Raw genomic sequence first — 14,274 nt, 5'->3', positions numbered from 1 at the left:
GTGTCGGTCACGCTGCCCACGTGCTCCTGTCACAGGAACTCTGAGGGGCGCTGTGATGGTTCTGGGGCCTCAGACACTCCTGCTGCCGCTGGGCAAGGCCCACCTCCAGGGGTCTGCGTGACAGCCCACCGGGTGAACATGGACGTGCGGGCCGTGTGCAGGGCCTCGGTGACAGGGCTGCATCGGTGCCGTGAGCTGCTGAGCCACAGGGCTCCCAAGGCTTTCTCCCTCCTAAGACAAGCGTCCGGCCTGGGGTAACACCACAGCACACAAAGCATTCAAAATACCTTTATTTTTTCCCATGGGCAGTCATTCCATCACACATCTCAACAGCTGTGGCCAGCTGTGCCTCTTCGGAGATTTCTGCCACCTTGCACCCAGTCGCCGTCTCGCCCCTCAATCCTCAGTTTCTTCCTCATCTGCAAATGTCAGTGTTACTGGGTTTAAAACAGAGCAAGAACAAGTGGCGTTTTGATTGAAATGCCAGCAGTCCCGAGGGAGTTTCTTCAAGGCCCGTGAACTTGGCTACAGACTTCCTGTGATTTACGGAAAGCGAGCGTGGTGGGTGGCCTCGCTGCCTTGAGCCACCCACTCGCTCCTGGGAGGGCGTGGCCACACCCACCCGCAGGGAGCACCCTGAGAAGGCGGGCACCGGGCCGCACGTGTGTTGGGGGCCCCATCCGACATCTGGGCAGGCCGCTTGCTATCCCAGAACGGGCAGGCCGGGTGACGTGGGTAACATCACCCACTTGCCAGGCTCCGGCCAAGGCCGCCCACGAGGGTGGGCGACAAGACAGGCTTCCTGGAAACCCGGGCGCCCCACCCCACCGCCCACACCCCTGCACCGGCCGCCCACAGAGGGGACAGAAAGGCGGGAGGCGGTGTCTGGGAGGAAAGCTGCCTGTGGACGAGGACAGGAAAACCCGCTGCGAGCAGAGCCGCCCCCCAGCCCCCCTCCCGCCCTGTCGGACGATCAGACTTCCGTCCAAACTAAGAAGCACGGCTTGGGGGAGGGTGAACCGGCGCCGGGGTCTCTCCGGGCGGTCCGGGGGTGGACAGCGGCCGGCCCGCCGCCTTACCGTCCTCCTCTCCCTCCAAGGGCATCTCCGGCTCGGAGCTGGAGACCTTGGACGCCGCCGACGCCGTCGCAGGCTGCTCGCCCGGGGGCGCGGGCTCAGATTTAGCGCTGGGCTTGGACGACAGAGGAATCTCCGTGGGGACCTCCTTCTCTCTCCGGCTCTCTTGGATGACTCTGACGGAGAGCGTTTTCACCACAGTCAGAGAAATGAAGGATGAGACCGATGCCGACCCAGCCAGGACGGCCCCTAGACATGTGGGGTTCCTGGTCCGCACGTGTGTTTGCCGAGATAAAAGCTTCCCCTTAACGGTGCCCGTTTAGTTTCCTACAGGTGCTCCAGACACCCCAACACGGTGCCCGGGCTCCCAAGGACAGGAGGGAGGGTGGGCACCGTGTGTGTGTCACATGCAGGTCGCAGCCAAGCCACCACCGGCGCCACTCAAGGAAGGAAAGCGTTTCCGCGTCGTTGGACAGAGTGACTCGACTAATCTCAGCGGCTCTTCCTCACGTCCCGAGGCGCGGGGGCCCCGAGGGAGGGGCCGGGTGCCATCCCGCCCGTGGCCAGCCGGCGGCTGCGGGTCCTGGCCGGGTGCCCTCGCCCTTAACACGGGGGGCTCTGCAGACACGGCTCGCTGGCCCTAGGCTGGGGCGGGGTGAGGGCCTGGTGGCTCTGAAGGGCGCGGGGGAGGCGCGCTGGGCTGGCGGTCCTGGCTCGCATCCCCCCCACTCCCCGGGCAGGCCTGCGGGGGGTCTGAGGGTAGAAGCACCGACCTGTAAATAATGGTGATGACCAAGGCCCCGGCGACGAGCACGATCAAGACGGAGAAGAACTGCACGTAGGCTGCAACACAAACAGTGCGGTTCGCCCTCCGACGACGGGCTCCCCCGACGCTGCCCCGCCCGCCCCGCCCCCAAGCGCTCAGGCGCGGTCTGCGAGGACAGAGTCCGGAGGGCCTCCCTCGTCCGTCTGTCTGTCCGCCCTCCAGACAGACTGGCCTCCCGCAGCACTCGGCTCCTCGCCTGTGTCGGGGCCGCACAGCCCCCACTTCCAGGAAGTGGTCCCTCAGTACCCAGGTGAACTGTCCCCAAACATAAGGAGATGCTTCTTGGAGGACGAGTCCCACAGGCCTGACTTCCAGTTTCCCGGACAGCCCCCAGCCCCTCGCATCGTCTCTAAACCCCAACGAGAGGCAGAGCCTTTCAGGCGACTCTTGGGGATGCGCCCCTGCCCCCAAGGCTCCCAGGGCAGGGCGGGGCAGGGAGGGGGTAGGGGCAGGGCCTGCCCCCCAAGCCTCCTCCACTTCGGGGCAGGGGGGAGGCCGGGGACTGGGAGGTTGGCCCTCCCCGCCCCCCACGCCCTGGCCTGGTCAGCGTGAGCACCCCCAGTGAGGCCCTGGGACCAAACCGTCCCCCTGCCCCCCCCCCCCCACCGCCTCCGCCCCCGGCTCTGTCCTCTCTGCTCTCTTCATCAGCCTGGGGTCAGACTGAAAGGGGCGAACGCCAGCTCGCTACCAGCACGGGGCCTCGAGGAGGTCCTGCCTGGGTGCCTGCCGGCCGTCACCACATCCCTGTCACCATCGCTGGGCTCTGGGCACAGCCTCCAGCGACGGACTTGCTCCAATTCCCTCACCTCCTCCCCCCTCTGAACCAGGAAGGACACCCTCGGACGGGATGTTCTTGGCTTGTGCAACAGCGTCCCCGGCTGCCACCCAGGTGACGGAGGCCGCACCACAACGGGCAGCTGAAACCAGCTGCAAGGCATTGTCTCGCGTTCTGGAGGCCCGAAGTCAAGACCCAGGTGTAGGCGGAGCCGTGCTTCCTCCGTAGGCCTGGGGGGTTGGGCAGGGGGAGCCGTCCTTGCTTCTTCCAGCTTCTGCGGCTGCCGCGGTTTCAGGCTTCCCTTGCCCAGCAGATGCAACACCGTGTCTCTGGCTCCGTCATCGCATGGCCACCGTCCCTGTGCCGCGGGCTTTGGGTGGCCTTCTCCTGGGTCTGTGTCTCTTCTCACAGGACAGCAGTCATACCGGGTGAGGGCCACCCACTCCTGCACCACCTCATCCTAAGTCACCACATCAGCAAAGACCCTGATCCAAATAAGGTCACAGCCATGGGCTCCAGAGGCTGGGACTGCAGCACCTGTCAGGGGACGCATCCAGCCCACAACAGCAGGTACGGATGCTCGCAGAGAAAGCTGCCTCCCGGGACCTGTGTCCACTGCCCGGGCTCCGGACGCAGGGAGGCCGCCGGGTCGGGGATGTGGGGCTGGAGTCACAAAGCTGCAAGGGGTTGGAGCCAAAGCGCTGGGGGCGGAACACAGAGGCTCGCTTTCCTTAAAGTGCTGGAGCTCCGGGAGCAGTGACGGCGTATACAGCAGGCGCGCCACGATCGGGAGCCCGCAGGGAGAGGCTGAGACACAGCCTCCACCCCGCTGGCGGTGACCGGATTCAGAAATCGCTGGAAGTTTCCTCTCAGCATCGGGCTGGTTTCTCTCAGGGATGCCTCTCGTGGAAGAGTGTTTCCCTGGGTTCACCCGCGAATCTCCAGGTCACTCTCACCTCCTGGTATTTACGCCGCGGTGTAGACGCCCCCGCAGTGCACGGGGCCAACCTCTGAACCAGGGGCATGGTGTGGGGACAGGACCCCCAAATCTTGCTCACTCCAGGGAAGACCGTCTCCCGCCACGAGGACCCGCGAGTTGACCTTGGTACGAGATGCCTCCTACCAAGGTCAGCGCTGACGCTGATGCGACCGGCGGGCCCCAGGCCAGCCCTCAGACGCCCACAGCCTCCCGACAGCTTGGCTCCAGTCTCACGGGTCCCCCGCGCCCAAGCCACGCAGCTAAGCCCCTCAGCTGTTGTTTTAACTGCTACGCTTTGGATAACATGTCCCACAGTGACAGATAAATACAGGGGGTTCCAGGGCCTGGGCACGAGGCGCACCTGAAATGAAGCTCATGACTTCGAGGGAAGCCAAGCGGAAGCGTGAACGCGCAGCTCTCCCGCACAGCAGAGACTGGCACAGCACCGCAGCATGTTTTAAAAAGCACACGACGAAGAGTGACCCCGGAGCTTGGAAGGGACACGAGGGCGACCCTCCAATTCTTGAGTCGCAGGGGGGTGTGTCTCTGAGGGTGATTTGGGGACCTGGTTCATGGAAGAAATCAGAATGTACGTATGAGCGACGTCCCGCTGAAGACGCATGCTCAGTCAATGAGTGAGTTTTCAATCGTCTATATGTTTATATGTGCAAGTACTTTTTGTCCTTCGCTTTTTAGATTTTTTTTATTTTTTGGCCACCCCACAGCACCTGGAGGTCCCGGGCCAGGGATCAGATCCAAGTTGCAGTTGTGACCTGTGCTGGCGCTACGGCAACGCTGGACCCGTAACCCACTGTGTCATGCCAGGGATCAAACCTGCACCCTGGCGCCGTAGAGACGTTGCCAACCCCGTTGCACCACAGCAGGAACTCATACTTTTTTTTTTTCTTCTTCTCATTTTTAAGGCCACACCTGCGGCATATTGGAGGTTCCCAGGCTGAGGGTCGAATTGGAGCTGCCGCTGCCGGCCTGCACCACAGCAACACTGGATCCTTAACCTACTGAGCAAGGCCAGGGATGGATACTAGCTGGGCTCTTAACCCGCGGAGCCACAAAGGAACTCCCAGGAACTCCTCCTTTGTGTCCTGAAAGCAGGGACCGAACCTCAGTGCCTCGCTCGGCACAGTCGCTGGGCTGTGGACACTACGGGTTACGAGCAGTTTCTAGGACTTATCGGCAACCACCTGCAGGATGACGCTCTCTCAGAAGCAGCAGCAGCTGAAGAAAGCGTGTTCCTGAGGGAGGGTCTTGGCACACCCTCCCCCAAGTACAGTTACACAAAAGTTTTGAAATTGCCTCAGCAAGTCCCACGAAAAGCTGAAGTCAAACACTCGGCAGAGATGACAGGTTACATAACGTTTCCTAAATCAAGACTGAAGAATGAAGGCAAGTCATTCTCTTTGAATTCCCATTTCCTTCTCAAAGATCTAATGCTAATTCCCCAAGTTCATATTCTTAATAATACAGATTATGCCGTAACACAATCTACACTTCAAACCAGCCAATTTAAGGAGCCGGTGAAGGGTTTTCATAACACGGAATTTCGTGCACAAAGAAGTCGTGATACCCTGTCACCGAACCACCACTTACACAGCACAGAGGTTCCCGCGCCGCCTCGAGCGAGCAAGACGCCAAAGAGACGGAAAATAATTCGAGGGCACAGCGGGAAGCCGGTGCAGGGCTCGCTGCCCAGACTCTTCCCACGGATGGCCCTGCCTCTCAAGCTCAGAGAAGTCAGGAGAAAAGGCCTAGCCCGCGCAGCTCCCGTCTTCCAACTGGAAGGACGGGAGGAAGCTTAACGCTGGCCTCCGGGCAAAAACGACAGGCCCACTTGCAGAACATAAGTCCTCTTCCAGGACCAAAAATGCTGGAGTTTGTGTCCTTTTCTGGATTCTTCAAGGACCCTAATAATTAAGGTGCTGTAAAGAATGAGGCTCATTTTTCACACGCGTGACAGGCGCCAGGTGACTGGCTCCCACTTAAACCGTGTCTGACACGCCAACATTTACAAAAGGGCACGAGGAAACGCTCGGGGTTGGGACAGAAGCAGCAGCAAGAAAAAGCAGCGGCGTGTGGGCTCCCTGTTCCTTTGCTGGCTGCAGTCTCCCGCGATGGGTCCAAAGCGCCACCGCTCTACGCCGTCAGGGCCCCGTGTCATTAGGACGTGAGTAAACGGGGTCATTCGTGCCCAAAGGCCAGGCCCAGGACTTGTGTCTTTGTGTGCACAAGATGGAAGGAACAAACTCGCATGCCCTGGGATTTCAGGAGCCCCCCTGGGAAACGGCTCAGAAAAACCAAGCTATGTCGGTGCCTGGGACGCCAGGGTCCCCTAAGATGCTGAACCCCAAGATGGACAGGAAGCGAGCCGCCCTGTCGTCGTTGGCTGCGCTCCAAAGAGTGAGACGTGTGTGAGGCAAACTTCCAAAACCACAAAGCAACACAGAGACCCTGTGCGAAAGGCAGCAAATTACAGCCCAACCACCACCCAGCGCCATGCAGTCGGCCTCAGGAGGGCCTGTCCCACCCGCAGGAGTGAGCTGCTGCGACGCAGCCAGGTGACAGGTCACTGAACGGCGGGGAACCCGAGACGCGGCAAGTCTCCGGAGCACGATGGTGGTGTGGAAATGATGCGGGGGTTAAACTTACGATGAGGCGGGGGGGGGGGGGGGGGCGGCGACAGACTCCTTTAAGGGAAAAGCACTCTGTCCCATGGAAACTCCCGCTACCCGACTGTGTACAACTGGACAGAACCGGTTAAAGCCCAGGACCAGCAGTCAGGGGGGCCTCACCAAAATGACAGAGGAGGCGTCCCCCCGCCCCCCGCCCCCAATACCCTCCTCCATAAAAGCAACGAACAAGGGCCAGAAGTACCAGATAAACTTTTCCAAAACGCTGGAAATTCACCAAAAGCTCGCCGCCATCGGTTTTTCCCGATGAACTTCTGAGTCTCGGTCGGAACAGCGACGGTTGGACGTCCTCACGTGCCGCCGTCCCCCCTCTCCTGCCCGCCCTCCAGCTCCAGGGTCGCCACGAAAGCCAAGAGCCCACAATCCTGGTGACGAGCGGCAGCCAGGCGCTGCTGGGGGGACAAGGAAGGTCTGAAGCGCCCACGGAACTGTCATTGCTTGGGCCCCTGCCGCGTCACTGGAAGGCCCCACTGCAAGACCGCCTTTCTTTGACTCGACTTGGAGTCCGTGCACTGTGAGCAGCCTCTCCCTCAGCCGTTTGCCGAAAGCAATCAGAGGCAACCGTTGAGAATCGTGCCGGCTGAGGGGGCTGATGGCAGGTGGGGGCAAATACCTGGCTGACGAAAAAGCTTAAGGGGGAAGCCTGGGTGCTGACCTGTCCACAGGGAGGTTTGGGAGCTGCAGCGTATTCCATGGACCCTAGAAGGCAACAGGCACATCCAGGCTGAGAGAGGGCCCTGAGCGCGTACTGCGGGCTGGCCGTGAGGTTTGGAGCAGGCGTGAAGTGGCATTTACGGCGGAGCTGGAAACTACCTGGCTGAGCATTAAAGGTGAGCCCCGACGCACAGAGGCCTCCGCAGAGGCCACTTGCATGTATCTGTGGGGACTTCTGCTCGGCCAGCAGAGTCTCCAGCGACCACGGAGGACGCAGACTTTACAGAAACAGCTCGGAAACGCTGAGCAGGGACAATGACAAGAGAGCTGCGGATGCAGGGGAACCTGATGTTCAGAGTTGCGACGTTACATTATTTACAATGTCTGATTTTCAACACATCGAAGAGACGTGCAAAGAAACAAGAAACCACGGCTGTATGCGTGAAAAAAGGCCATCAATACAGACTGTCCCTCAGGAAGCCTAGACGTTAGACTTACTAGGCGAAGACTTGAGTTATTTTAAATATGTTCAAAGAACAAAAGGGTGAGAATAGCTCGCCAAACAGGGACTACCAATAAAAAGATAAAAGTTATTTAAAAAAGGAAGCAAATAGAAATTCAGAAGTTGAAAGTACAACAGAAGTGAAAAATCTCACCAAAGCTCCTCATTGGTAGATTTGAGCAGACAAAAGAAAGAATCAACAAATTTGAAGATAAGGCAATTGACATTGTCCAGCCTGAGCAACGGAAAGGAAAAAACAAGACTTAAGAAAAGTTAACAGAAGCTCAGAAATCTGTGGGGTGCCATGGAGTGTACCAAACATGCAGAATGGGAGTCCCAGAGGGAAAGAGGAGAGAGAGAGGCAGAAAGAATATTCGAGGAAATGTCAAAAACTGGTTAAACTTGAGCAATGTTCATCCACATAGCCAAGAACCTGCGTGAACTCCGAGCAGGATAAAACCAAGGAAATCCACACCTGCACACATCTTGAAAGCCGCACAGAGAAGCGACATGCCCTGAGTAAAGAAAACTTAAGTTTTTTTGTTTTGTTTTGTTTTGTCTTTTTAGGGCGGCACCCGCTGCATATGGAGGTTCCCAGGCTAGGGGTCTATTTGGAGCTATAGCTGCCGGCCTCCACCACAGCCACAGCCATGCTAGATCCGAGCCGCATCTGCGACCTACACCACAGCTCACAGCAACGCTGGATCCTGAAGCCACAGAGCGAGGCCAGGGATCGAACCCGCAACCTCATGGTTCCTAGTCGGATTCATTTCCGCTGCACCACGATGGGAATTTCAGAAAACTTAAGGTCATCAGCAGATTTTCATCAGAAACTAGAGGGCAGAGGCAATGGGATGACATATTCAAAGTGCTGACAGTCAACTAAGAATTTTATAAACTTATCCTTCAAAAATCTATCCTTCAAAGCTGAAGGAGAAATTAAGACATTCCCAGATAAACAAAAACAGAGAATTCAGCCCTAGCAGAGCTTCCTCATAAGAAATACTAACGGGAGTCCTTTGGGATGAAAGAAACGTGTCCCAGATAATAACTCAAATCGACATGGGAGATAAAGACCACCCCTGAGGGCTCAATGGATGCAGCAGAAGAATTTGATAAAATCCAACATCCTAATATGATGAAAACACTGAGGAAACTAGAAAGGTAAGGGAGCTCCCTTAACCTAATACCATCCAAGCTACCACCATACCTGACGGTGCGAGGCTGTCTGTAAAGATCAGAAACGAGGCACGGAGGTCCACTCTCTCTGCCTCCACCCATGATTTTACTGAGTTCGAGCAGGGCAAGTCGGTAAGAAAAGAAAAGAAAACCGTCCGGATGGGAAAGGAAGAAGTAGAACTCGCTCTTTGTACAGATGATACACTCATGCGTGTAGAAAATCCTAAGGAATAAGCTAAAAAATAAGAAGAATTAATAAGCAAGTTCAAGAAGTTTGCAGGCTACAAGATCAATATAAAAAAACAATTCTGAGTTCCCTTCATGGCTCAGTGGTTAACAAACCCGACTAGGATCCACGAGGATGCGGGTTCCATCCCTGGCCTCCTCGCTCAGGGGGTCGAATATCAAGTGTTGCCGTGAGCCGTGGTGTAGGTCATAGACGCGGTTCGGATCTGGCGTTGCTGTGGCTGCGGTGTGGGCCGGCAGCTGTAGTTCCAATTCGACTCCTAGCCTGGGAACCTCCGTATGCTATGGGTGGGGCCCTAAAAAGCAAAAAATAAACATTAAAAAATTTAAACAAACAATTCTACTGGATATACACCTGGGATGATTCTATTTACAACTTGAAAATAAAATTGAGAAGACGATTCAATTTACAATAACATCAGAAAGAACAAAACACACAGAAATAACTTTAAGAAAAGAAAAATAGGTCGGCACAGTGAAAAGATAACACAAATGGCCCATAAGCATGTGAAGAGAAGCGTGACATCGTTGCTCACCAGGGAAACACAAGTCAAGACCACAATAAAATACAGCTTCACAGCACTGCAACGGATCTAATCAGAGACGGATGACAAGTGTTGGTGAGGAGATGGGGAAACCGGCAGCTTCGAACACCGCCAGGCAGAGTGTAAAACGGCGTAGCCACTTGGAAGGTGGCTGGATGTTTCCTCAAACATTGAAGACCAGAACTGGAGCGCCCAGGGACTCAGCGGGCTAAGGATCCTGCATTGCCACTGCTGTGGCGCCGGTCGCTACCATGGGCGGGCGCCGTCCCTGGCCCGGGAACTTCTGCATGCCACACGGGTGGCCGAAAGACATTTTTTTTTTTTTTTAAGCAGAATTAACACATGGGCCAACAAATCTCCCAGGTAACTACCCAAGAGGATCTGTGCACATCTGCTCAGAGTAGCTCTATTCATAAGAGCTAAAAAGTGGAAACGACCCAAAAGTCCCTCAACACACAGACAGATAAACACAACGTGGTCCATCCACGCGAAGGACTATTGTTTAACCATAAAGAGGAATGTGCTGACACCTGCTGTGTTCGTAGGAAGCGTCCAGGGCAGGCAGATCCACAGTGGCAGAGCAGCGGTTGCCGGGGGCTGGCGTGCCCTCTCAGTGGGTCCGGGTCTCTTTGGAATAATGAAAATGTTCTGGAATTTACAGCGTGACGGCCGCACAGCTTTGTGAATATGCTGAAAGCCACTGAATTGGGCAATTTTCAAAGGGTGACTTTTATGCTATGAGGATTTTATCTCATACATGAAAATAGTAACCCAAAGAGGTAACTTCCAGCTGCTTCCGTCTTTGGGCACCGGGGGAGGGGTGTGGGGTGTGGAGTTGGCAGGTGGACGAGCAAGGAGATCTGGTCCCCAGCCTTCTTTCGCAAGGTCTGAAGGAGAAACGTCCTCAGGAAACCCTCCCGGCCTTGAGGGGCGTTCGCTGTGACCTCTTGACCTTTTTATTTTTTTGTCTTTTTTTGCCTTTTCTAGGGCCGCTCCCTCAGCATATGGAGATTCCCAGGCTAGGGGTCCAATCGGAGCTGCAGCCGCCGGCCTACACTAGAGCTGCAGCAAAGCGGGATCCGAGCAGCAACGCCAGATCTGTAACCCACTGAGCGAGGCCAGGGATCGAACCCGCAACCTCATGGTTCCCAGTCAGATTCGTCAACCACTGCGCCACGACGGGAACTCCTCTCTTGGCCTCTTTTTAAGCCAAACTGTCTCCTCTTCTGCGCTAAGCGCCCGATCTCTGCCTTGAGGGAAGACAGGTGCCAACCCCGGGCCGTGCCAAGGCTTTGGCACCTGGATTGTTTTCCCAGAACGATGCGTCTTTGAAGGAGCCGGCTCGAGGCTTTGCGCGTGCGGGGGTCTGGCCGCCCCATGGGCACGAGCGAGAAGGCAGGCAGACTCTGGGGGATGGGGGGCCCAGCCCAGCTGGGATGGCAGAGGAGAAATGAGGGGAGAAGGGACCCCGGGGAGCCTGGCGCGCGGGTGCCGAGGGCGGAGGGAGGGTGGCGGCCCGAGACGCGCTTCCCGGGGCATCAGAGCGTCTGCGGGCGTGTCCCGCCTCTGCAGTGAGATCCCATGTAGGCTGCCCCGTCCAGGGGCTGGTTCACCCCTTCCCCAAAGGCCTAGAGCCCCCACCCCGGTTCCTCAAAAGGACACATAAGGGCAACTGTCAGGAAGAATCGGAGGGTTTGGAAATAGGGATTTCGACGATCCCAGGGGCCGAGGTGTGGCAGCTGCAGAGCGCACGGCTTCGGGGTGTCCCAGCTCACCCCCTCCCCGCCCCCTGAGCCGTTCTCCTGGGGGCCCGCCCCAACCTGACCCACAGGGTGCCGCCTCCCCCAGCTCCTGCCGCCTCCCCATCCCCCACCCCAGCCGGGCTCCAGCGACGGGAGCAGGTCCGTGTCAGGGGTGTGTCGTGTTTCTGCTCAGGTCTCAGCTCTCCCACAGCAGCAGGGGCCTGGCCCGAGCCAGCTGCTTCTGCAGAACCGTTCCCTCGAGCCAGCCCCGCGCACCCCCAGAGCAGGGGGCTCTCCAGCCCCCTCGACAGCATGGCCCCCGGGGTGGGCGTCCTCCGGGCCCAAGTCCATCACCAGACCCTCAGAGCCCTCTCTCCCTGCTGCGCCGAGCAGGGCCATGACCAGGGGACAGTAAAGGGGCCTGTCCAGCCAGAGGAGGCCGTCCTGGGCCCTCGTGGTGTGGTCCTCGGCTGGGCCCGGCCCCGCTACTCACAGGGAACGGCTTTCTCGTAGCAGACGCCCTTGTAGAAGCAGCACCCCAGCTCCTTGCAGCGGTCTCTGGTGACGTTGTAGTCGCATATGTCGTACAGAGGGATGTCACACACTGCAAGGCAGACACACAGGCTGTCGCCCGAGAACGCCGCCCCCGACTCTAAGGACGGGAGGGGAGCTTGCAGGTTCGTGTGTGGGGTGTGAGATGGTTTTAACAATGCCTCCTACAGACCTCACTTCGAAACTCAGGTCTGGAATGAATTAGATTTCTGAACAAAATAACGTCAAGTTAATTACACGGAATAACGCAGGGTCCTCCAGCGACGGAGGAGAGAATACATCTCGGCGGGGAGCTCGCCGGGCTCGGCGCCACACAAAGAAAACGGCAAACAAAGGTCTGACACGACAGGTGGCCGGGAGCCCAAGCGGGACGGCCCGACTATTTCATGTCTACGCACATGGCGAGGTAAAATGACCCACAGGGGCTGGTTGGTATCTCAGAATTGCAACGTGGAAGCCAAGGGACGGGGCGTTTGAGGTCCGGGCAAGCGCAGGCTCTGCAGCTTTGAGCGCGGCCGGGGGCAGGAGGCCAGGTCCACCTGGGGCCAGAGGGGCCCCACCTTCCCAGGGGATTCGGCCCCTCAGATGAGGGCTTCCAGCGAAACCCGCTGTCCCTCCAGCCCTGGCCTCCCTCTCCCAGGACGCTCCACCCCCGGTGCCCTGTCCTGTCACCACGGCCTCCCCGGGCAGGAAAGGACAGGCCGGGACAGGCCGGGGCAGCCTCTGCTGAGGATGCGCTGCTGCAGACCAATGGCGGGGTGGTTGCGGATGAGAGGCGCCAGGCCGGGACCCCGCGCACAGCCGGCCCTGCCGTAGCCGGACCCCAGCAGCAGAGCCGGCCTGCTGACCGGGCGCGCTCCCCGGGCAAGCACTGGTCCCTGCAGAGCTGGGGGGACATGAGCGGTGCTGGCTTCAGCTCCCTGCAGATCTGGGCTGCGGCGGCGGGGGGAGGGGGGGTGGTGCCTTGGGGTTCGGGGTGTTTCCTTTGAGTTCTAGCTCGTTTGAAGGAAAGTGACAGCAACCCCTCCTCAGAGACCCTCCCTGCACCCCCACTGGAAGCGAGGCCGTGAAACCTGGGGTCCGAGGGCCACGGCCGGCAGTTGGGGGCGGGCCTGGGCACGCGACCTGCGCCCCCAGCTGCCCACAGGCACCTCCCTACCTCTGCCTGCAGACTCGGAAGGAAAAGGGACTCGGCCCGGGACACCCCAGAGCCACCTCACCTCCCGGGCGTCCTCTCGGGTCCCAAACCCCGCTGGTCTTGCACCATCTTTCCAGATCCAAGAGTGGAGGCGGAGCCACCCCGCTGTCCGCAGGGGCCTGGCCGCCTCACCCCCCAGGTCCCTCTGCCCCCTCTGGCCCTGGTTGGGCTTCAGGAGGCCTGGGTCCTCAAAGGACACGTGGGTTCAGGACCAGAGTCCAGAGCGGACGTAATCTCAGATGCTAAGGTGCTCGTGGCCACGTCAGGGCTCCCCGGACAGAATGGGGTACAGGTGCCTGGGTCCTGGCGGGGGAAGCACCCCCCCCTGGCGGGAACCCCTTGGGACACTCCTGGGAAGGGTTTCCTCCGTGGATGTGAGAGCAGCCCCCCGCCCCCTCCATCCCATGTGGTGTGGAGCCCCGGGTCCCCAGGTTCCTCCGGGGCGTCCCCTACGAGGGGCTCCCTGAAGAATGACTTGGGGGTAGGAAGCCGCGGGGCTGTGGGGCCCGACTGGACCCAGAGACAATCCCTAATGGGGTTGCGAGGGCCGGGCCTCTTCCGCGGGAGGAGTGCAGCCTCGCAGGGCGTCTGGAAGCACGTGTCCTGGTCACCCGCTCGGCCCCGTGTGCCCTCCTGCCTCCTCTGCGTGGGCTCGAGGCTCACAGCCCGCCCCCGGCCACCGCCTCACCTGCAAATTTCTTCAGGAGGTGCGAGGGGGACTTCTTGAATTCCGGGGCATATCTCATCGTCGCAGCTGCAGGCTGGCGAGGGATCAAGGGGCCCTGGGGACAGCAGGTCAGCACAGGGGGCTCGAGGACAGGCCGAAGCCGTAGTCAGCGCCAGGAAGGGAGCTGCCAGGCCGAGGGGGCCTGGGCCTCACCCGTCGCACACGTCCCCGGCTGAGCTCCAGCCACGGGTCTCACTCAGAGTCACGGGCCGAGTGGACAACAGCTTTCGGATCAGACGAGAAACTGGCCACTGCCTCTCCTACTGCTCCAGCCAATGGAAGGCCTGCCCAGCCCGCTGTGAGGTCACACAGGACCCCGACATCATAGAGCTCAGGCAGGCGGGGTGGGAGAGCCAATGGAGTTCCCGCCATGGCTCGGTGGTAACAAACCCCGCTAGCGTCCATGAGGACGCGGGCTCGACCCTGGCCTCGCTCAGTGGGTTAAGGATCCAGGTTTGCCGTGAGCTGTGGTGTAGGTCGCAGACGCGGCTCGGATCTGGCGTTGCTGTGGCTGTGGGGTAGGCCAGAGCCTACAGCTCCGATTTGACCCCAAGCCTGGGAACCTCCA

The 14,274-nt window shown here is 59.0% G+C and overlaps 1 protein-coding gene across 3 annotated transcripts; it reads right to left on the bottom strand.

Annotated features, from left to right (window-relative positions):
• Nucleotides 1-272: 272 nt before the first annotated feature.
• On the bottom strand, nt 273-14,084 carry TEX29 (testis expressed 29). Of its 3 annotated transcripts, none has more exons than XM_047756318.1 (4): nt 13,668-14,084; nt 11,723-11,833; nt 1,850-1,919; nt 273-1,252 (listed from the first exon to the last, which is right to left on the bottom strand). In XM_047756318.1, the coding sequence occupies exons 1-4, from the start codon at nt 13,723-13,725 to the stop codon at nt 991-993; spliced, it is 501 nt and encodes a 166-aa protein (XP_047612274.1). In that variant the 5' UTR covers nt 13,726-14,084; the 3' UTR covers nt 273-990. The 3 variants fall into 3 exon arrangements, with proteins under 3 accessions (XP_047612274.1, XP_047612273.1, XP_047612272.1); XM_047756317.1 differs by lacking the exons at nt 11,723-11,833; nt 13,668-14,084 and adding an exon at nt 2,591-4,382 and having other exon boundaries at nt 273-419; nt 1,080-1,252; XM_047756316.1 differs by lacking the exons at nt 11,723-11,833; nt 13,668-14,084 and adding an exon at nt 2,591-4,382.
• Between the last annotated feature and the right edge of the window lie 190 nt (nt 14,085-14,274).

The sequence above is a fragment of the Phacochoerus africanus genome, chromosome 13, assembly GCF_016906955.1.
Source record: "Phacochoerus africanus isolate WHEZ1 chromosome 13, ROS_Pafr_v1, whole genome shotgun sequence".
In the NCBI taxonomy this organism is placed as follows: domain Eukaryota; kingdom Metazoa; phylum Chordata; class Mammalia; order Artiodactyla; family Suidae; genus Phacochoerus; species Phacochoerus africanus.
This window is presented reverse-complemented; position numbering and strand designations above follow the sequence as displayed.

Coding starts and splice junctions, on each gene's coding strand:
- TEX29 (XM_047756316.1), bottom strand. CDS start 2,840: ATGCCTTGCAGCTGGTTTCAGCTGCCCGTTGTGGTGCGGCCTCCGTCA. Junction 1,920..2,590: donor CTCCTCGAGGCCCCGTGCTG/GTAGCGAGCTGG, acceptor TTTGTGTTGCAG/CCTACGTGCAGTTCTTCTCC. Junction 1,253..1,849: donor GTCATCACCATTATTTACAG/GTCGGTGCTTCT, acceptor GCTCTCCGTCAG/AGTCATCCAAGAGAGCCGGA.